This window comes from Thunnus maccoyii, chromosome 16 (assembly GCF_910596095.1).
Source record: "Thunnus maccoyii chromosome 16, fThuMac1.1, whole genome shotgun sequence".
In the NCBI taxonomy this organism is placed as follows: Eukaryota; Metazoa; Chordata; class Actinopteri; order Scombriformes; family Scombridae; genus Thunnus; species Thunnus maccoyii.
Genome location: NC_056548.1, coordinates 30,075,347 through 30,099,163, shown reverse-complemented (window position 1 = coordinate 30,099,163; position 23,817 = coordinate 30,075,347). Strand labels below are relative to the sequence as shown.

Here is a 23,817-nt window from a genome sequence, read left to right as displayed (position 1 = left end):
GCCTTCCGCAGGCAATGGGACATATAGATGTCTTCCAGGGCAGGCAGATGCGTGTAATTTTCTGGGCTGTTTTGATGACTCTCTGCAGAGCCTACTTGTCAGCCACCGAGCTATTGCAATACCACACCAGGATCCCATGTGTCAGAACACTCTCAATGGAGCAGCGGTAGAAGGAAACCAGCAGCTGTTGTGACAGGTTGACTTTCCTGAGTGTTCTCAGGGAGTAGAGCTGCTTTTGTGCCTTCTTAACCAGAGAGTTTATATTGGTTGACCATGTGAGATCATCTGAAATGTGGGTGCCCAGGAACCTAAAACTGGAGACTCTCTCAACTCTCTCTCCATTTATGTGAAGTAGGAGGTGGTCATCCTGCTTCTTCCTGAAGTCGATGATAAGTTCTTTTGTTTTTTTGGTGTTAAGTGCCGAGTTGTTCTCTGCACACCAGTCTGTCAGCCTCTGTACCTCCTCACTGTAAGCCGACTCATCGCCCTCAGTGATCAGCCCCACCGCTGTCATGTTGTCTGCAAATTTAATGATTGTGTTTGTGTTATGAGTTGGTATACATATAAAAGTGTACAAGATGTGGAAGGGGCTCAGCACACAGCCTTGTGGAGCCCCTGTGATGAGTGACAGAGTGGGAAAGTGGTGAGGGCCCATCCTGACTGACTGTGGCTGGTCTGTTAGGAAGTCCTTTATCCAAAGGCATATGTTGTATTCGAAGCCTAGTGTGCGTGTAACATCAGCAGTCTGTATGATGAGTGTCTGGCTGTTGGAAGCTGAAGCTGGGGCAGTAGTTGTGACAATCTCTGTTCTCTCCACCTCATGGTGGCTGAAGAAATGATTGAGCTGCTCTGCCAGTGAGGCACTGCCACTGGTGGTCGAGTTGGTGTTATTATTTTGATTGGTGTATGTATACCTTGCCATGCACGACGGGGGTCTGAGTTGTCAAAGTGGCTCTCAATCCTTAATTTGTGGGCTGCTTTGGTGTCTCTGATGCCCCTCTTCAAGTCTGACCTGTCCGCACTGTACAGCTCCGTGTTGCAGGACCAGTTGTTGTTCGTGTATACACAAAGTCCTCCTCCCCTGCTCTTACCGGAGTCTCTATTCCTGTCGATCGGTGTGCTACATGGTTCGGTAGCCTGATAGTCTCCTCCAGGATCGTTGGGTTGAGCCACATTTCCATGATGACCATAATGCAGCGATCCTGTATGTTCTTCTGTGTGGATATAGTAAGTTCCAGCTCTTCCATTTTGTTGGCAAGTGACCTTGCATTAGTGATGAAAAGACTTGGCAGCAGAGGTTTGTGCTGGTCTCTTGCTAGCCTAGCATGTATCCCGGATTGGCAGCCTTGCCTCTCTCTGTGTTGTCTTCATCGCTTTCCAAGTGAATAAATAATCCATGGCGACCCTGGCGGTTTGACCAGCTCTGTCGGGATGTTGTGTCCAGAGTTCTCATTGTTGAAAACACAGCCACTATGCATTGAACTGATGCTTAGTAGTTCCTGACGGCTGTATTTTCTGTTAATGTATGCATATGTGGTGCTCAAAAATAAATAGACTAGAAGAATACTGATTAATAAGTGCCGGCTCATGGAGTGCTGAGCCGCTGCACGTACATGCGCCACCATCTTGCCATCTTCCCATCTTCCCACTTCATGGCGAAACATAGAAGTTAAATGTGGCGCTATGACTATGACTAAATATTGACAAATAGATGTGTTCAGGTTGGGACCCTGATCAAGCATGAGAAATTTGGTGCACATTGGATGATGTAAGTTTAAGTTCACTGTGTTGCCTCAGCAAAGGCGTTCAATGAAAACTCAAGATTTTGATAACTTCATCACAAAATTCCTTCAAATACAATATGGCCTTCACACCAGTTGGTGCTCGGAACTAATAATAATAAAAATAACATAGGGTAAAGTCCCTACATGTTTCGAAAGGGAGACAGCACAAGCCTCAAACAGACCTCATCTCTTTCTTCAAACCCCAGGAATGATGGCCAATAATGTATAAGTGAGAGTCCCAAACTCCTCACTGACCAGACCATCTAAATGATGCATGTACCAAGTTTTGTGAGTTTTCAAGCATCTCTAGCCCCTCAAAAACAGCTTCCTGTTTCATGGCGAACAATGCATCACCATGGCAACAGCTTTTGATGAAAACTCAAAAGCGTCAACTTAGCTGATGAAATTTTAGGTGGATCTGGTTAAGCTGATAGGAGTAATTAGTAAAAGAATGGGGCTTATGACTTCCTGTTGCCAGTAGGTGTCACTGTGATTGTGATTCAATATTGGCCTGTCCATGTCATCAGACCGGGACTCTTATCAAGCATGTGGAATATGGGGGAGATCCGACAATATGGAGTCAAGTTACAACAAATTGTATTTTCATTTCGAAACATCAAAATTCGCCACGTCGCAACGTTAACGGCGTTCCATGAAAACTCACAAGATTCACAATATAGCATCACCAAGATCTTAAGACTTTTCTGACCAAATTTGACATGGATCTGGTCAAGGTCCTGGGCAGAGCTCATGAAAATACAGAGACTGTAACTTCCTGTTGCCAATAGGTGGCGCTATGACTTTGATTCAATATTGACAAGTAAATGTGTTCAGCCCGGGACTGTCAACAATCACCAGAACTTTGGGGCAGATTGGACAATGCACATTCAAGTTACAACAACTTCCTTTTTAATGGTGAATCATCGAAGTTCACTGCATCGCCACGGAAATAGAGTTCAATGAAAACTCACTATGCTGATAAGGTGTTTAGATGACACTCACCAAATTTGAAGTTGGTCGGTTTATATCTCTAGGAGGACTTTGTCTAAATACAGTACTTGGAAATGGCAAGAATTGCACAAAAATTGCAGTTAAATCAAAATGGCTGACTTCCTGTTGGACTTAGGATTTTTTGTATGTCTAGACATGATACATGTGCCTACCAAATTTCGTTCATCTGAAGGAGGAGGAGGAGAGAAATTTTCTAGGGGGCACTATCGAGCCATTTTGCCACACCCATGCTCAAGACATATGAAATATTACATTTTTCACCACTTCTGATGTGTAACGGGGGACTATATAAATCTGGTGACTCTCCTGGTAACCCCCCGTTAAGTTTCTTTTATATTGCTGATGATAGTGACAGCCTACAGTCTTTGTGCTGTGTTATGATGATGATGGTGGACTAACAGCTGACAGTTAGTAACGTCAATTGACTCCAACGAAGACACCCACGCAGGTCCGATGTCGATTCAATGATGACTGTTTATTGCTTACGGGCACTTCGGGATCTAGGGGATACAAGCCCAGATTCTATGTGAATCAGTACACATAATCACTCTGAATGTCAATATAGTTATAATTAGGGACTGAGCCCAAAAGGCAGAGGGCGAGGACCCTATTGTTTTTTGTGTGTTTGTTTCTTTCTTTATTATTGCAGGACTTCACACCTAAATTTGACCCCCTAAACATGCTCAAAAACTCACCAAATTTTGCATGCACATCAGGTCTGGCGAAAAATTTGTCTCATGACTGGTACAATTGTATGAGAATGTCAGGTTGTTGATCATCTGAGGCCACTTGTTCTTCTCACAAGTGGGCAAAGCTTCTAGCATACTGCCAAGGGTGTGGTTGAAACGCTCCACGCTTCCGTTTCCAGCGGGATGATAGGCTGTGGTATGGGATTTGTGAATGTGGGCTATGTCAAGTAGGTCGCGAATGAGCTGAGACTCAAAGTTGGAGCCACAATCTGAATGGATCCTCTCTGGGAAGCCATAAACAAAAAATAAATCATTCCACAATCGCTTGGCCACCAGTTTCGCTGTTTGGTTTGCACAGGGGAATGCATGAGCAAGGCATGTGAAATGATCTGTAACCACAAGGACATCCATAGAGCTGTTGTTCGAGTTCTCAGCACTCCAAAAGTGTATGCACACCAACTCAAGTGGAGCGTGAGTTTGGATGGAATGAATGCCACATACTCCTTCACTTCCTGCTTTTGGCCAACCCAGTAAAACCGCTGATGAGCCAACTGAAGTGTGCGACTCTGGCCTTGATGCCCTGCATCATCATGGATGCCCCTGAGTACTATTGGTCTCAGACCTGGTGGGACAACAAGCTGGTGGACCTTATGGCCTGAGGAAAGGTCTTTGGTTACCCTGTACAGAAGACCATTTATCAACCTCAGCTTTTCCCATTGCCTCAGAAGTCTCAGGACCTGAGCGTTCTCATGGCTTCTCTCACACCTGGATGGGCACTGCTTTCACTGAACATAGAACATGGCTCTGGATATGGTGGTGTCTTCCTCCTGCTTCCGTTGGAGTTCTACATGTGAGAGGGCTGGAAGTGTTCTTTGAGAATGGAGGGAGTAGATATTGCCAACTGCCTCTATAGTAGCTACTCGGTCTTGTGAACAGGGCTCCCATACACTATGAGCAGAAAGGAAGGCTGCAACAGTGTTGGTGGTGACATAACCAGATTTTGCCTTTGGTGTTCCAGGTTCTGAGGATAGGACCAGAGTGTTCATAGTCAAGTAGAATGCATCTTGGACATCATCGGGCTGAACCTCCTTCGCCTTGTTGACAAGAGACTGGTAGGGCTCTTGGATAATTCGCCTGGTGATACTGCCCTTAATGAAAGGGATTCTGCTGAGGCGGTCAGGGATGACATTTTGCACGCCTGGAACATATTTGAGAGCCTGTTTCAGAGACCGGAAGGCTTCCTGGCATTCTGTAGTCCAGTCAGCAGGAGACAGCTTATGCCATTTTGGGTGCTGGGAACGGAACCTCCACAGCCCACAACTATTGTATTTGTGTCTTTGCTACTGGAAATGGCTGATCCACCGCACTCAAGGAGGATGTGCTCTGTCTCCATATTTATAGTGCAGGCCATTGAGCCGCTGTCTAAATGTCCACAGAACTGTCTGCCTGCTGTCTCAACTGTTGTATAAAAAAGACTGTCACTGTCCATTAAATGCTGTGTTCTTTGAAATATCACTTTATCATCCTCTTCTTTTTCACAAAAGTAACTATACACTGACTGAAGGCCATCTGCATCTGAACTGTTGGGGGCAAACTCAGTGCCCACACTCTCCCCTCTGAATGTGGACAGGCTAGTTTTCCATTGGAGTAGTGTTGGCATGAGCAGGACTAGGAGAGGCACTGACAGTGTGCTGGCGTCTGGGGCAGTCTTTGATGCTGTGGCCTCTTGAAAAGCATGAGAAGCACAGGTGGTCACGAAGACAGTGTGTTTTTGTGCTGTGACTTCTGCTGTCACAGACATGACACATGTTACGAGGCCTGGGGTACTGGAATTGAGTGTTAAAGGAGGGACTGGGTCTGCTGCTCTGCTGATCATGGAGGAGCTTGGAGAGCATGTCTATCAAGTGAGACAGCAATGTGGCATCAGGGTTGCTGGACAGAGGAACTGGCTGTGAGACAAGAGGCTGGGTGGGCTCAACACACTGGGGCTAGGCCTTGCCTCCACGAGGGACTGAGTATTCACATTATACTCTGACTGTGACATGCAATGCTGTAGGATTGTGTGTTGTCTTTTACTTGCAATTCTGAGCTCTCGCCAACGGCTCTCAAGCATGTCCTGCACCTCCACAACAGACCATTTTTCCAAAGGCTTGCTTCTGAAGAATGTGGCTAGGTGCTCATAAGAACAATGATGGATGAATTGCATTGATACTTGAGGTCCAGGTTCATCAACTGAGCGACCCCTCCAATTTAGACAGTCAACAACATGCTCCATAGCTTTATTAAGCCAGAGCAAACAATCAAACGCACTCTCACCAGTGCTTGGCAAGGTGGCATAGAAGTCAAATAGGGGAGTTGATGAAGAGATGGCTTCACCAAAGTGCTGTTTAAGAATATTAAACACTGCATCAGGGTTATACTCAAGGTTGTAGGGGCTGTTTCTCACTGACACTTTGACTATTTCCTTAGCTTTGCCTGCAAGTCTTTCCATTATTTCCCTAAAACATTGCTCTGTTTCAACGTGTCTCTTGCGCAGATAGGCCGTCATCACCTCTATCCACTCATATACTGTGCATTTGTCAGTGTGATCTCCTCTAAATGTGGGGGGCTTTGATATCTGGTTTCACTACCAGATTGACTTTGGACAGATCAAATGTATTGGAACTGGTTGTGCCACTACTGAACCCATGGGAAGGAGTTTGGGTGCTTTAATATGAGTGGAGTTGTTAACTTGCTGAATAAAGCCATTAGCAATCAACTGAGAAGTAATAGATGCTCCAATTTGCTGCCCGAACTGCAGAATTATCTGAGACAGTTGCTCCCCAGGTGCAGTAAGTGTTCTGCCCCATTCTATCATTCACATTACCAGAGTTTACATTGTAACCACTCTGAGAATATACATTATCATATGCATAACTTTCTCTGGGCCCATTATTTACATTGTTGTTTGCTGCTGCATGCCCTGCGGGCACACGCCCCTCGTGATGTCACATGCAGTGACATCACCGCACATCAACACTGACAGAGCGCTGCAGCCACTCCCCTCCTCTTTAGGAATTGCATCTTTAGAGGACATGGCTCACAAAGAGACACTACCCAGGCACGAAATAATGAAAGGTGCAAACAATTAAAAATAAATAGATGTATCCCCTTTAGCATAATCAGCCAAAATAATGCTTTTTGAGCATGTTTAGCCCCTGAAAATGCAATTCTTTGGGGGGAATAATAATAACAATAATAATTAAAGCTGCAAGCAGCGATGATCGGGCCCTCACACCCTTGCGCACGTCCGGACGCGGTACAGTCGAAGGGCTTTAATTGTAGGTATGCAGCTGTGTTCAGGACCGGACTCTTATTGTACATTGCACAAAGGAGTTAAATATCATTTCCTGTATCCACTATGTGGTGCTAGAGAACACCCATTAAGTAAACATCATGTTGTTGTATATCAATTGTAGACCAAATTTTGAAAATTTCACATGAATCAGATGATGTTTGTCATATAAGGCTGACTTCCTGTTGTCATTGGGAGAAGCTATGACTATGAATCAATACTGACATGTAGATGAGTTCAGGACAGGATTCTTATCAAGCATGAGAAATCTGGTGCAGGTTGGACAATGTACATTCAAGCAGCAGCAACTTCCTGCTTCATGGCGAAACATCAAAGTTTGCCGCGTAGCCATGGCAAGTGCGTTCAGTGAAAACCCAAGATTTTGATAACTTTTCATCACAAGCTAGTCTAGATGACACACACTGATTTTGAAGTCGTTATGATGAATTCTGTAGAGACGTCACCTTGGCAACGACGTTTGATTATGGGTCATGAGCTGCAGAATGTAGCATCACCAAGGTTTTGCATCTCAACTCAGTCAATTTCAGGTACATCGGCCAAATTTACTATGAGTAATTAGACAAAGTATGACGCATGTTATTTCATGTCGACAGTAGGTGGTGCTATGACTGTCACTAAATACGGGTCTGTACATGTCATCAGACCGGGACTCTTAACAAGCATATGAAATTTGGAAAAAATCAGACCATATGGAGTCAAGTTATAAGGCTTTGAAATTTCATGGTGAGACATCAAAATTCGCTGTGTCGTCATGGCAACACATTTCGACAGAGAGTCACCAACTTCAGAATCTTCAATCTCCGAGGTCTTGAGGCTATTCTTGGTAAATTTGAGGTGGATTCAATCACCATGCTACCAACAGGGTGTCAAAGTGTAAGACATGTAACTTCCTGTTGCCAGTAGGTGGCACTATGACTCAGATCCAGTATTGATGTATGGATCTGTTCAGGGCGGGACTCATTTCAAGCACAAACGGTTTGGGTCTCATAGGATCATGTATGCCGAAGTTATGGCCATTTAAATTTTCATGGCGAAGGACTGAAATTCACTGCCCGGCCACGCCCCCCAGCAATGTCGAAAATCACTGTTTTAATAAATTTTCATCTCCAATTTCTGTAGATGATACTGATAGAATTTGAAGTTGCTGAGGTCAAATCTCTAGGAGGAGTTTGTTAAAGTATGCGGGCTGGAAATGGCAAAATCGGCAACAAAATCACAACTTTGATCCAAATTGGCTGACTTCCTGTTAGACTCAGGGTATGGCTCCAAGAGACTTTTTGGTGTGTCTGGTCATGATACATACACATACTGAATTTCATTCTTCTACAACAATCTGTATCGAGGGGCTCAATTTTCTTAATTTTCTAGGGGAAGCTATTGAGCCATTTCGCCACGCCCATGTTCAAGACCTCAAAAACAACAAATTTCGCCACTTTTGATGTATGGACAAAGTTTAACAACTTTTTGTGCACGTTTAGGCCTTAAAAATGCCTTTGTTTTGGAAGAATAATAATAGAGAATAATAATTGCTTCAATTACAAGAATTAAATTAAACTAATTAAAGCTGTAAGCAGCGATGATCGGGCCCTTGCACCCTTGTGCACGTCGGGGGAAAACAAAGTCGAAGGGCTTTTTTTGTAGACATGCAGGTGTGTTCAGGACCGGCCTCTTATTGAACATTGCACGAAGGAGTTAAATATCATTTCCTGTGTCCACTATGTGGTGCTATCAAGTAAACATCATTTTGCTGTATATCAGCTGTAGACCACACCACACCACAGTGTGTGAGTGTGTGTGTTTGTCTGTGTATGAATAAGTGGATGAGAAGGCAAAAATTGTAAAGTGCTTTGTCTGTTAAGGTAAAAAGGTGCTATATAAGTGCAGTCAACTTAAAATTTGCTCTACAAGGCTTATATTTCTACAAATGTCAGCAGGCACCAAGTCTTTGTTGTTGAACTTGAAGTCACAATCCATGCAGACTATGTAGCCTATCCTATCACTATGTAAACAGGGAAAAGAGTACAATCTTGTACCTGGCTATGGCACTTATGCAGGAGCGGGACATGTTGATGAAGGAGGAGGAGGAGGCTCTGGTCTGTAAGATGGTCTCAATGCCCCTCAGCAGGTCGTTGGTCTTCAGCAACAGCAGCATCTGCCGGGGCACTCGGTTCAAGAGATCACTGATCTGGGGCAGGTACAGAGCTGCATTGGTCCGTATTTCAAGGTCCTGCCGACGGACAGTTATCATAATCACAATAATGATCATCACAGCAAGACAGGCAATCTCTTTACTGGTTAAATTATTTCGAAATCACACACACTGATGTTTTCACGGATTTTGATAGACTAAGTCTCTTCCAAGTGGATGGACAGACCCTCCTTCCTTGATTCTAGGTTGTTAGGGTGGACCAACATACCATACACATTTATGATTTTATTAGTTTATGAGGAGAACTGAGCTCAGCAAATTCTCGGCATAGCCCTGTCAAATTTCAGCCTGAGAAGAGATCAAATAGTGTTCACGTGTATGATCAGTGTGTTGACAGTCAGGGATTTGGGTGGTCTGGCACCAGGCTGAAATAATAGTGAGTGATGTACTGTAAGAACATGCTGTGCTGTTAGTCTTTTTAAAAGTATTAAGTGTTATTGTTGCATGTGTGGGCAGCCATGTTGTCACAGCTATTTCATATCTTGAGAGGAACCTGAGGTCGAGAAAACATACCCAAATTCCCAAGTAGGAACTGCCTTAAAAGAAACTTTTTTAGTATATTTCCAGATTATCAGCAGGAAATGGTGGGTTTCCATTTAATCAAGCAAAGAGTAATGAATGGAAGTAAATCAGAGTTCCGCTTTAAGGGATTTTTCCATTGGTGGACTTGTTAGAGGTATGGAGTATTTATTTGTAAGTGGGGTCTAGTGCTCATTTCCATGTGCATGCATGAAAGAGTAACAGAGAGAGAGAGAGAGAGAGAATGTGTTTAGACGCACATGCATGTCTAGAGCTGCCCGCTCAGTGCTCCAAAATTGTCATTTTATGATAAGGTGACCTAAGAATATTTCTTTTAGGTTCTTTTAATTATGAGAATATACAGACTGTGAGAGGATATGAAGCATACTTAAGTAAGGAAGGACAGGAGGAAGAACCAGGAAGGAATAATGAGGTTGAGAGTAAGAAAGGAAGGAGAGATGAGAGATGAGGGGAAGGAAAGAGGAAAACAAATTAAGTACAGGTGAAGAATGAGGGGATCAAAACAAGAATAGTACTGAGTTTTGCAACAGCATAAATGGCAACATACTGTAAGAGACACAACATGAAAAAAGAAATAATGAGGGAAGAAAAAGAAACAGAGGGATGACATTTGCCTCCATGATGACAATTTGTTCTCTTTGATGTTGAAGACGGTTGCTTATGTCTCCATGCGAGCGTTAGTGTCCTGCTCTACTCCACTTCAAAGGCCTCTCCAAGCTGCACATCAACAGGCCTAAATTACACTATTAGTCATGGAACAAAGTTGACTGCAAGCTTTCAAATACATCATTTAAGTATCTTTGGACAGAAAGTAAAATCAGGAGGTGCACAATCTGTATGAGTACAAGACATTACAAGAGTGAACTGCAGAACTGTGAAATTCTAAGCTAATTGGAAACATACGAATGTAGTATAATCTGCAATCACCATGTCTTAATCTACACACGGCACACAATTGTGAGATGTATACAAGCACGATAAACAACATAGATCCATATGACTTGGCAGCCCAAGACTGGATTACAGACCCTGATGCACTACTTCTACAGTTATGTGTATTTGCTAACAAGATACCATTAGGTAATTAGCTCAACATTATTTCATTTTTCTAGGCATAGCTTGTCCTGGCATAACGTGTTGTCCAGAGTCAACTGTCACTGTGTTGCCACTGAATGAAAAGTGGGCAATGCCCCAAGGAAGCTTTATATGCCAGAGATGCAAGAAAGGTATTCTATCAGATACAATATACAGAACAACATTGCGATTATTTGCAAGAATGGCAATATTCCGACAACTAAGTATAATATTTTGTTTGTGTGTGCACACTTGTTTTGGGATTTTTTTTGGATGGACATGCTCCTAAACTCTCAATTTTATACACTTTGCTATTAATTGTAGTCTCACCCATTTATTTCTTATGGCTGGTCATTTTTGTACACCCCAGGTGGACAAAATTTAAACAAAACACCCAAAATTTAATGAAAATGGTCAAAATTTATTTTTGTTTTCATATGATCTATGTGGAGGATATCATAAAGCCTTATGCCAATCAGATGAAATAAACTACATTTTTCAAACATAAAATTTGTAAATCGGTCAAATTTGACCAGAGCACAACAGGAAGGAAAGAAGTGTACTGACATCTCCTCACAGCATTTCCAAGTAAAGCAAAAACAAAAAAATGGGTTACTTAGTGCATGTGTTTAGTACAGTTTCATTTATTGCCCTGAGTACTGCCCTGAGTACAGTTGCTTTTTCCTTCTCTGCAGAGCAAAACTGGCACTGGTAATAAAGAAGATAATAGCAGATCTTACAGTGGATTCTGACCTTCTTGCGCCCTCTGTCTCTGCCCACCATTTCCTAATGTCTGCTTTATGAAATCATCCTGCCGACTGTCTAATACACTAGGGAGAAAAGATAAAGCAGCACAGTACAGCACAGATTCTTCCTCCCCCCAACTGCATTCCCTTTGCCTTTTGCATGGCCTATTATCACAGCACTCACCATACAATATGTCTTTATTGAAGCTTTCAGATGCAAATGAGAGTACTGTCGCCTTCTCTGTGTCCTGCTGACAGCTGTGAGGCTTGCTAACCAACCTCCTATAATTGCTACTAATTGTTATTCCCCAAGCAGGACTCAGTAGAGCACTTGAGAACATCCAGCCCCCTGTTATTTGGACAAGGGAGGCTGAGGGTTTGTGGAGTATTACGTTGTTGGTTTATGTATATAGCCTGGTAGCTCTTGGGTTAGATTTGTTTCAAGTAAATAAAGAACAACTGGAGTTGTAACTGAGGGGGGAAGCTTGTAAGGGTTTGCAAGTAATGAAGGAAAATTAGGTGGGAAGGATTAATGCTACAACCCAGTCTGCTACAAAATATGTGCAAGTGCAAAGTGTTCAATGGCAATGGTCACTGTCAATACAGGAAGTAGTGTCACATTTGTATTGAGCAGTTAACAGTCAAGGAGAGTAACAGGTAGGCAAGCTTTAAATCTCACCTGATGCTCTTCTTGACATTTGGACTTGCATTGAATTAGACTTGCAGAGATTCTGTTTATAGACACAATAGTGGGTTTTTAGGGGGGGCAACCACCACTCACCAAGGGGGCACATAAGATCACACCTTACTTACTACCTTACTACTGTACTATGTGAGGCAGAAAACATTTAAATAAATATCTGATTTATTATTAGTCAAGTATGGATTTTCTTGTACCCGTCCTTTCTTGTGGCACTGTTCATACAGTGTTGTCTGTCTCATATCCTTTGAAGGCCTCCTTGACCTTGATTTGATTGATTGCTTTGCTGTTTTATATAAGGACAGAAAAAACAGTGTGTGTGTATGTGTGTGTGTGTGTGTGTGTGTGTGTGTGTGTGTGTGTGTGTGTGTGTGTATCAATAAAAGTCCCCAGAAAGATAGAAAAAACAGTTTGTGTGTGTATGTGTGTTAATATGTGTGTGTGTTTCTGTGTCAATATATGTATGTACAGGCACAACATGTGTATATGTATGTATGTATGTATGTAAAGTATGTATTAGGGGTATCATGATAAAACTTTTAAAACTGAAACATTGATATCATGTTAATAATACACATATGATAATATCTTGTAAATAATCCAGTACCTCTTAAAACCCGTTACCATTCCAGCGGCCTGTGGACGGGCCATCACACTGTACACAACTATGCTATGTACACAACTCCTGTCTTTAAGTGGGTACTCATGCAACACATCTTTGGAAAGCTAAGATTCTTGTGATGCAAATTATTTCAAGATACAATCACAACAGCAGGTACAATCAAGCCTCTGTCAGACCACCAACAAACAAATAAATAATTACAAAATTCACATTACTCTCTTATGAAGCCTCATATTACTCCACTGACCTAATTCAACTCAGACAAAAACGGTCTTGTAACATTGGCAAAGGTCCAGTCGATCCAATTCAGTAAATTATTTAGTCCAAAACACATTATTACATCAATAAAATCCATAAATAGCTGTTGCGTTATTTCAAATTAGCCGACAGATTTCCTAATCTTCCAACGTATTCTCCATCCTAACTCGCGGTAGCATGTAAACATTAGCCACATTTTGGTATCAAAATGGCAGCTTTACTCTGACCTTTCGATTGACACTTAACTTGACCCAATAGGACATTCCACGTCCTGTCCACAGCCTACAATAGCACGACAGTACGCATTGAAAGGAGGTGCCTGCCCCTCTTCTTTTGTGTAAAGATGGAGCCAGTAGGAACAGATTCTGCCAATACCTGGTGCTTCAAATAACCAATGAAATTCTGAAAAAGACCATATGCTGCTTTATTGTTTTTTATAAAGTCACAACATTAAAATTATGTAAATATAAATAGTTTGCTGTGATTCACTTTTTATATGAACTGCTTTTCCACCATAACACTTGTTTTGACTCTTTTATATGCACAAAGTTTAGTTTCAACAGGGGAACAAAACACTATAATGTGTTTATGCTTCAGTTACTCTGAAGCAGGGGTTAGTTGGTGTCTAAATGGCCTTTTTTTTGGAAGATGCCTCTACATACCCTTAGAAAAACATGTAAAATATTAATTTTCTGTGGTATTGTTATTAAATTTGAACTTGGACTAGGTAAGGCTCCATGCTGTGGTGCCATTGTTTTTTCCAGCTAATAAGTCACAGCTATAGTTCATCTGCGGGCATCTGTTTGCAAAAAATATTCAGGAAAATAAAAAACTTACACTACAGTGTGTTCCAACTTCTTTCAAACTCTGTATAGATATGGTTACTGACTCTTTCTCCACCTCCACCTAGTATTTTGAGTGTAATTCATTTGCGAGAAAAGACTGGATTGGACTGATAGCATTTTTTTCTCCAAATTTTCTACAGATATTGTGAAAATATCGTTATTGTGAATTCTTTTCGCCACAATAATTATGTTGTGAAAATCTGATATCGTGACAGCCCTAATATGTATGTATGTATGTATGTATGTATGTATGTATGTATGTATGTATGTATGTATGCACTGTATGTATGTACATATGTATGTATGTATGTACAGTATGTACATTAAGTATGTATGTATGTGGGTCAGTATGCATGTGTATGTGTCTGTATGTGTCATTTGCTCCCATCCACTTACATTGTAAAAATATTGTTATAAAAAGCTTAATATCTTAAAAATGATAAAAGTTATGAAAAAAAACAAATGATAGAGGTAATGTCCTGAACAAGTTGAACATTTGGATATATGAATTTTTTGTAGCTGAAAGTATGTAGGAGTAGTTAGTGGTCAAAAACATATGGAAGAAAAATAAATAAATGAATAAATAATAAAGAGTGAAGATAACAAGACTGTACAAGCTGTACCACAGCTCTCACATAATAAAGATTTTGATAACAATAGTGTGAATGATTGTCAGCATTCACACTAATAAAAAATAACAGTATGTGAGCTGCTATGCTGCTGTCACACAATAATAAAGAGCGAAGACAACAGTGTGCGCAGCTCCCACAGAACTAGAAAATTGCGCAAATTCTGAAGAAATTGGGTATGAGAGCTGCAAGCTGCTAGCTTCTGCCAGCTAACGCTACTGCTGCTGCAAGCTGCTGCTCAAGCAGCAATGTTATAAAATCTTATAGCGCCACTGTCAGGTGAAATTATATCAAATGCTACAGACTTGTTCACCATCCCTATCTGTACAACATAAAATATTCAGGGTCCTCAGAATATGCTATGTACCAAGTTTTGTGAAGATTAGATGAAATATGTGCCAATAGAAGTAAAAAATTTGTTTACCAAAAAATCCAAAATGGAAAATTGAAAATGAAAAATTTTAAGAGGAAATGGGCGTGGCCTATATCAGTCTACTTGGCATCTTCCAAGGAAAATATTGTGCAAATATTCTTTTGATAGGCCTCACCGTTCATGAGTTATTAGCCAAAAAGTAAAACACATAATAACTAACCACATGGTGGCACTGTTGGTCTCATGTTTTAATATGTAAAATATTTCAACATGGGAAACCTTTTAGTTTTTGAAATGTGAACTTTCAAACATTCCTCCCACAGAGTTTCCATTATAGATTTTAATACTTTAAAAATTATATAAAATCACTGACACATGTTACAGTAAAGGAAAGTCATGGCATACATCTCCTTGAGGAAATATACGTTTTGACATATAAACAAAGTTAATACGACAAATTGTACAGAAGTAGTTAGACACAATAAATAAAGAGCGAAGATAACAGTGTGTGGGCTGCTTCACAGCTCTCACACAATTGACACCACCACCATAGTACAACATAATAGGAAATTAAATTTAAACTCTTAAACTTTAGCTCTCTGTCATTTAAAGCCAGTTTTTATTCTCCTCTATTAATGATGAGTAACAGGCAGCTCTGGCGTTATGGAGGGCCATCCTATATGTTTTAAGACTATTTTGCCAGACTAAGTGAGATTCTTCCAGTTTGGTGGAAAAGCATATCCTTTCAAGTTTTCACAATGTTTCTTTTAATTTGTGGGTTTAGGAGTTATATCATGAAGCTAAGTGCTTTTGTTTTATTATCTTCATTTTCACAGGGGCGATGGAGTCAAGTGTCATTCGTAATGAGCCTGAAACACTATCAACAAGATGATCAATTTGGGAGGGGCTGAATTTAGCATATCTAACCTCTGTTGTATTGAGAAATGGCAATGAATACAATGCTGATGGAATTGCTTCCTTAAATTTATCCACAGCAGATAGACATCTAGTGAAGACATTTTTGTCTGAACTAACTACAGCGATTTCTTCATCTAAACCATCAACCTGTCTCTTAGACCTCATCCCAATTAGGCTGCTTGAGGAGGTCTTACTTTTAATTAGCACTTTTTTACTAGGTATGATCAATCTGTCTTTAGTAACAGGCTATGCACCACAGTCCTTTAAAGTAGCTGTAATTAATCCTTTTCTTAAAAAGCCTTCCTTTTGATTCAGGCAGTTTAACCAACTATAGACCTATATCTAACCTTTCCTTTCTCTCTTAGATCCTTGAGAAAGCAGTCACCAATCAGCTGTGTGACTTTCTACATAACAATAGTTTATATGAGGATTTTCAGTCAGGATTTAGAGCGCATCATAACAGTGACAGCACTGGTGAAAGTTACAAATGACCTCATAATTGCATTGGACAAAGGACTTCTCTCTGTACTTGTCTTGTTAGATCTTACTGCTGCATTTGACAACATTGACTATCACATCCTATTACAGAAACTGGAACATTTAACTGGCATTAAAGGAATTGCATTAGGCTACTTTAAGTCCTATATATCAGACCAATTTCAGTTTGTACATTTTAACGATGAATCCTCCATGAAGGCAACAGTTACACGGAGTGACACGGATTTCCACAAGGTTCTGTGCTTGGACCAATACTATTCACCTTGTATATGCTTCCTTTAGGTAATATTATTAGGAAACACTTAATAAATTTTCATTGTTATGCAGATGATACCCAATTATATTTATCAATGAAGCCTGATGGAACCAATCAGTTAAACAAACTCCAAGTATGCCTTAAGGACATAAAGACCTGGATGACCTGCAATTTTCTACTACTAAACTCAGATAAATCTGAAGTTATTGCGCTTGGCCCTAAACCCCTTAGAAACACATTATCTAATGATATAGCTACTCTGGATGGCTTTCCCCTAGCCTCCAGCACCACTGTAAGGAATCTGGGAGTTATCTTTGATCTGGATATGTCCTTTAACTCCCACATAAATCAAATTTCAAGGACTGCCTTTTTTCACTTACATAATATCGCAAAAATCAGGCATATCCTGTCCCAAAAAGATGCAGAAAAACTAGTCCACACATTTGTTACTTCCAGGCTGGATTATTGCAATTTCTTATTATCAGGCTGCCCTAACAAGTCTCTAAATACTCTCCAGCTGGTCCAGAATGCTGCTGCATGTGTACTAACAAAAACTAGAAAAAGAGATCATAGTTCTCCCATTTTAGCTTCACTACATTGGCTTCCTGTAAAATCTAGAATTGAATTTAAAATCCTTCTCGTTACTTACAAAGCCTTTAATGGTCAGGCATCATCATATCTTGAAGAGCTCATATTATCCCACTAGATCACTGCACTCCCAGAATGCAGGCTTACAGGTGGTTCCTTTATAAGTCTTTAAAAGTAGAATGGGAGGCAGAACCTTCAGCTATCAGGCTCCTCTCCATCTTCCAGATTTGGTCTGGGGGGCAGACCCTCTCTGCGTTTAAGAGTAGGCTTAAAACTTTCCTTTTTGATAAAGCTTTTTAGTTAAGGCCGGCCAGGCTCGCCTTGGATCAGCCCTTAGTTATGTTGCTATAGGCCTAGACTACCGAGGATCTTCCCATGATGCACTGAGCTCCTCTCTCCTCCTCTTCATATGTATGCATTCATGTACCATCAATGCATGTTACTAACTTGGCTTCTTCTCGCAGGAAACCCTGGGTTGCAGGCCGGGCCTTCGCGGTCCTTCGCAGTCCTGTCAGCGTCCTTCCCTGGCTATTGCTGCTGTTATTGTTATTGTTATGATTGTTATCACCCCCCCTTTCTCTCTTTCAACCCAACCGGTCAAAGCAGATGGCTGCCCATTAAGACCAGGGTTCTGCTTGAGGTTTCTATCCATTAAAGGGGAGTTTTTCCTTATCGCTGTTGCCAAGTGCTTGCTCATATGGGGAATTGTTGGGTCTCTGTAAATTAAAGAGTACAGTCTAGACCTGTTCTATGTGAAGAGTGCCCTGAGATGACTTTTGTTGTGATTTGGCGCTATATAAATAAAAATTGATTGATTGATTGATTGATTGATTGATTAATAATGGCAGTCTATGGGAATTGTCAAACTGAGTTGGAACGTTGGTCACTTTGACACTCTACTGCTCGGACGTCCCTTATACTACAGATGCCATTCGAACTGTAAAATGTTCACAAAACTTTGAATTTTCAAAGTTATCAGATTGTTTAGTAATATCTTTAGTAGTTTTTCAGCAATTTAAGTCCAAAGTAAGGGGTGTTACAGACGTCAGGTCTCACCAGTGTGTCATGTGATCAGGCACAGTGGAGAGCACAGATATTTTCACATGTCTTCTCTCACTGCAGTTTCATAAACTTACAGATTCTCTCTTCCTTCAAACACATATCATTCATTCTCATGTTAAACCAGTCTTGCTTTCACTAGTGATGTACAAATCTCTGGGCTTCAAGCTCTGGATTGAGACAAATACATTTTCCTCATCAAAATGGAGATGTTTTCCTCTCATTTTTGTGAATGTCTGTTGGCTCAGTGGTTTAGAACACTGCTCTCATGATCAACAATACCTTAGATGACGAAGTTGTGTGTTCGATACCTACTCACTGCAGTGCTCCTCATAACATTGCTCTAATGTACAAAGTTGCCTCACATTTTTATCCTGTACCAGTATTCAATTCCTTTCCAGCTTACCTTAACATTACTACCTAAAATACGGATTGATATGCTTGTTAAATACATCTTTTCCTGTGTTACACAGTATGTGTGAGTAGTCCTGTGGTTTAAGGTCATGTCATTACTGAACTCCTTTTAGATCCAAATGTTGTGAGTTCGATCCCCGCTTAGGGCAGAACTCAGTAGAGTTGTAGGATGAAGGAGTCCAGGTGATGTCAGTCTGCTTAATGAGCTGAGCACACATTGTTCTTCTCAGTCTTTATTCTTATTCCGTCTTCCATACGTTTTTTTGCCGCGTTTCTGCTGCATACTTTGTGCTATAAAAACCATTCAACTGTCAATTTGTGCAACTCATTCAGCAGATGTGTGCTTGTATTTTTCTGAAATGTAACATGTTTCAGTGATTTTATATAATTTTTTAAAACATTAAAATTTATAATGGCAGTCTATGGGACAAACCGCCCAACTGAGTGGGAACCTTGGTCACTTTAACACTCAACTGCTCAGAAGTCCCTTATTGTACAGATGCCATTCAAACTGTAAAATGTTCACAAAACTTTGAACTTTCAAAGTTATCAGATGTTTAGTGACACTGCTCTCATGATCAGCTACCCCTTAGATGACAAGGTTGTGTGTTCAATACCTGTTCACTGCAGTGTTCCTCATAATATTGCTCTCATGTACAAAGTTGCGTTACATCTTTATCCTGTACCAGAATTCAATTCCTCTCTAGCTTACTTTAACTATTAATGGTATCAATAGCACCACCATGTGGTCAATTATTAAATATTTTGTGTTTTGGCTAATAACTCATGAACGGTAAGTCCTATCAAAAAAATGGGATGTCAGGATGTTCCTTGGATGATACTGATTAGACTGATATAGGCCACGCCCATTTGCAGCTCTGAAATTTTTCGGCCATTTTGAATTTTTTTTGTAAACACGTGCTTTGCTTCTGTTGGCACATATTTCATCCAATCTTCACCAAATTTGTTACATACCATATTTAGATGACCCCGAAATAAACATATTCATTTGTTTTCAGATATCTCTTATGGTTTGTCTGTAATTGGTTAGCAAACTTTTGAAGGCATGGCCTAATGCACATAATGGGCAATAACTCCTCAATACTGAATTAGATTGCAACCAAATTTGGGAATGTTGTACACAAGGTGACCTTACAGAAGTGTTTAACATTTCATAAAGTTCTGCCCAAAGGGGGCGCTAAAGTAACTGTATAATACGATATTTCTGCAATTCTGTTGTCTTTAATGAAATGAAACTTGGTAAACAAGTTTTCCATGAGAATCTGCATGACATACTGAATCATGGCAACAATAGCTTCACCATGTGGTCATTAATAAAACACCACCATACTGATTATTAACTGCCAAATCTCTTAAATGTAACATGCCATGGTAATTGAATTCTATTTCTACAGTTGGGGATCCTGAACGAATCTTTAGTATTTTCGGCAATGCTTTGCAATTGCTGTCAGAATTCACATGCATTTTCCGCAGGAAATGCATTTCTAGTTATTGTTGTTATCATGCTTCTCTGTCTCTCTCCTCTCTCACACCTCCTTTTTGTATAAACCCAAATAATCAAGGCAGATGGCCGTCCACCTAGAACCTGGTTCTGCTTGAGGTTTCTTCTTGTTAAAGGGCAGTTTTTGCTTGCTGCTGTTGCCAAGTGTTTGCTCATGGTGGAATGTTGGGTCTCTTCAAATTAAAGAGTACGGTCTTGACCTGCTCTATGAGAAAAGTGCCCTGAGATTACTTCTGTTGTGATTTGGTGCTATATGACTTGACTTGACTTGACTTGAACTCAACTCAACAACTGAACAACTGAACTGAACTGAATCAAGTCCTGGCTCCAAATGGAAAACATAGGACCCTCAGAAAGCTGCAACTGTGGGCTTCCAAGTGGCTCCAATGCAAACCAAAGAGTGGTGTCACCCCTCACTATGCCCCTCTTTATATGCGGTTTGTAGGTTGAAACACTGCAGCCTCTAGGCTTCAGATGTTTTTCTTCCACCATGTCTACACTGAAAGGATTTCAGCCACGTTTTTCAGTCGTCTTGTCTCATGCGCCTCTGACGGAACAGATACACTTCTATTTTAATCAATCCAGGTATCTATGTAGGCTGTGTAACAGCTCACTCTTCACTTGAGGTATACATGGTATAAACACAACCTAAAGCATATTATTAGGCTTCAAGTCTGTTCAACGTGTGTGACCTACACTCAACACTGTACTTGAATGCCTGCAGTGAAGATACACATTAAGGGCAATCGCTACTACTGCTGCTCTGCTAAACGTGCTACTCATGCTATGCTTTCTGTGTAGATACAGTGTTAGTCTTTCTTATATTTTTATGCTGCCTTTCATTCAGTTTTTGTGTTTTTTGTACTGATTTGCCTTATGAGCCTCTTTGAAGCACTTTGTAACACAGTTTATCATTTGCATTAATACTATTTATATGTCTGTGTGAGATCATACCTCAGAGTGCGTGACAGGCACAGAACTGATGCCAGCATTGACAGCGGTCCAGGAGCGAGCAGTAAGCACACAAGCAAACAGTGGGTAGAGATCTCCAGCTCCCAGTCTGCGGCTGTAACACTCCACCCCAGACATGTCACCTTCAATCAGAGCCTGCCACAGGCGACAGTAGTCCAACCTGAAGTCTGGTTGCAAGACCTGGGAGGGGAGGAGAGATAATAATGGGAGATTAAGTGTCTTGCGTTAGGGTTTTATCTACTTAAATGGTATGGCAAACTATATTTACAGTAAATTGCATTTATATTAAAAACAATTGTATTGTTCATTTTCTATTGAACTCATTTATTTTTAATCAAAGACCATGTACACTATCACCTGTGCTTGTGGTTATGTGAATGAACACTAATTAAACAATGAAAAAACTGGCAGTGTTGGCTGGTGGGAAGCATTCAAGGGATTTCATCCTCGTCACTGTACTAACAACTCTTACTGGTTGTCCTGAGCTCCTGCACAGTGTGGGTGGAACTAGGGGGGTAGTATGAATTTTCTGCATGTCACACCCTCCTCGTTTGTTTTGATTACACTTTTAATTTTTGTAAAACTGAAGTGTTACAATAAGTGTTCATAAATAAACTGCCTTACAAAGGAGGTTCCCACACTGGGTCTTGAACTGGAGTCGCTCAGATCATAGACAACTGTGCTGACTACAGAGCTAAAACTTTACTCATCAACTCATTGCAGACAGACCTCTACCTATTTATACATCCATACCACAGAGAGAGCACACCGTGTAACATGTAGTGAGGAACTTCAAAGGCGATTCTTGCTTTGAACTTTTCATTTATTGCCTATTTTTTACAACCTAACTTTGTGGAAAGGAGAAGGGGAACATCAAGTTATGGAGAGTCCCTTGGGAGCACTTCGCGTGTGTCAGTAGCTCAGCTTTATCTCTGGGGAACAACCTCAACTCCGGGAGTGATGTCCAAATAAGGAAATGTGCATCATGTAGCAGGAGGATGTGACTCCCCTCCTTGAGACCTGCTGATAGATGTAACAGCGGAGCAGAGAACGGTGACTGAGATAGCGATGTAACTGACCTGCACACTGGTATTTGACTTTTTTTTTCTTCCCAAAAACAAATAACTTTTAAAATATTTGTATGAAACAAATATTCATAAAAACCCCACTATTTGTGCTTTGCTAAATAATGTATTTGTATTTGGGCACACCCCTAACATTTACTGTGACAATCATTTACTGTACAGGCAATTTAGAGTTTCTACTTCAAACTCCATGGTGGAGATTCCATAAAACAAAAATTATGTGGAAATTCAGTGTTTCTCACAAAAGAGTATTGTGTGTATCCTTAAAGTCTAACAAACGTGGTGAATGCACTTCCTTCTTCATAAAACATTTGCAAGGCCAATATCTGAAATGTTTCAAATCATGCATGCGTACAGCCATGTTTACTTGCTAGCAGTCTTTTTCTTCACTGCCTTTGTCGTTGCATTGCTGTTTGTTGGTGTGTTAGTGCCAACATCTGCTCAGTGAAATAGCGTGAAACCAACAGCATAATATAAATCACGCCACTAAATGCTCCAGAGCGCAACTTGTGGTCAAACGCTCCACAGTGGACCTTAACCTGACCTGCTTGTCCTTGGACTGTGTAGACGGAAACTGGAGCACCAGGAGAAAACCTACACAGACACAGGGACAACATGCTGCACTGAATGGATTTTTATATGGATTATTTTTGTGTGGGTATATATTTAAGTATTTAAGTATTTAAGTGTCCATTTTCATATTGTTGAGTTGAAATTTTCTAATGTTGCTACTTTTAGGTTGCTGGATTACAAGGACCATACACAGTTTATCATCACATTGTAAACAGCCTTATTAATAAAGTGTGTTCTTATGTAATAATTTGTATTATATACTTTCACTGACATTTAGATCTTGCTCAACAGTTTTTCATTTTACATGTCTTACTTAAAACCCATTCAATCTCCCACTTAAAAACCCTCTGCCATTAACAGTCCAACTACAGCACTTCAGACACATATGCAGTGTGTAGTGCACAACTGGTAATGAGACTGAAAATGATTGAGTGTGTATATGTGTATGTGAGGAGTGGATTAACATTTGTCTCCAAAATGACAGCTAAAATCAGAAGTCATTAGGAATAAATTGGTGCCATTATGGTCTGAGGGAAGTGTGTGTGTGTGTATCATGAGTGCACATATGTGCCTGTATGATTAAGGCTGTGGTGCACCATTCCAAATACAGCACACTGCACTCTGCTAAGAACACATCAAATGAGTTGTTTATCAAAAAGCTTTTAGCCCGCTGGAGTCCTAATAAGAGTGTGTGTCTGCCTGTAAAGTGTGTTCTGACATCCATGTTTTTTATGTGCATCTTGACTGTGTGTTTGCTGCTCTACCTTTTTACTCAAGGTCTCAGTCAGCAGCATGAAAAATGGACTGCAATATTAGAACAAATGGTATTTTTTATGTCTGGGAAGCTTGGAGATTTCCAACCTGATAAAGGCCATGATCGAGCAGGACAATCTCTGTCTTCTTGCTTTGGGGACACTTTCGAACCAACACATTGCCAGGGTGGGGATCACAGTGAACAAAGCCATGGACGAAGATCATTTCACTGTACATCTTGCCCAGGTCCTCTGAAATCTATTGGGAACACAGTGCAGGAGAGTACGGTTAAATCCAAATAGATTTTACCCAAATGATGAAAAAATATAAATAAATCCCCACAG

General features: G+C 40.7%; 1 protein-coding gene across 7 annotated transcripts in view; it reads right to left on the bottom strand.

Moving 5' to 3' along the window:
* adck1 (aarF domain containing kinase 1) overlaps positions 1 to 23,817 on the bottom strand; it is a 128,969-nt gene that overhangs the window by 5,518 nt on the left and 99,634 nt on the right. For all 7 annotated transcript variants that reach the window (XM_042387737.1, XM_042387734.1, XM_042387740.1 and 4 more), the window contains 3 exons: positions 23,582 to 23,731; positions 21,045 to 21,242; positions 8,873 to 9,066 (listed from right to left, as the gene is read on the bottom strand). In XM_042387737.1, coding sequence (XP_042243671.1) covers positions 8,873 to 9,066; positions 21,045 to 21,242; positions 23,582 to 23,731 — 542 coding nt within the window. The remainder of the gene's footprint in view (positions 1 to 8,872; positions 9,067 to 21,044; positions 21,243 to 23,581; positions 23,732 to 23,817) is intronic.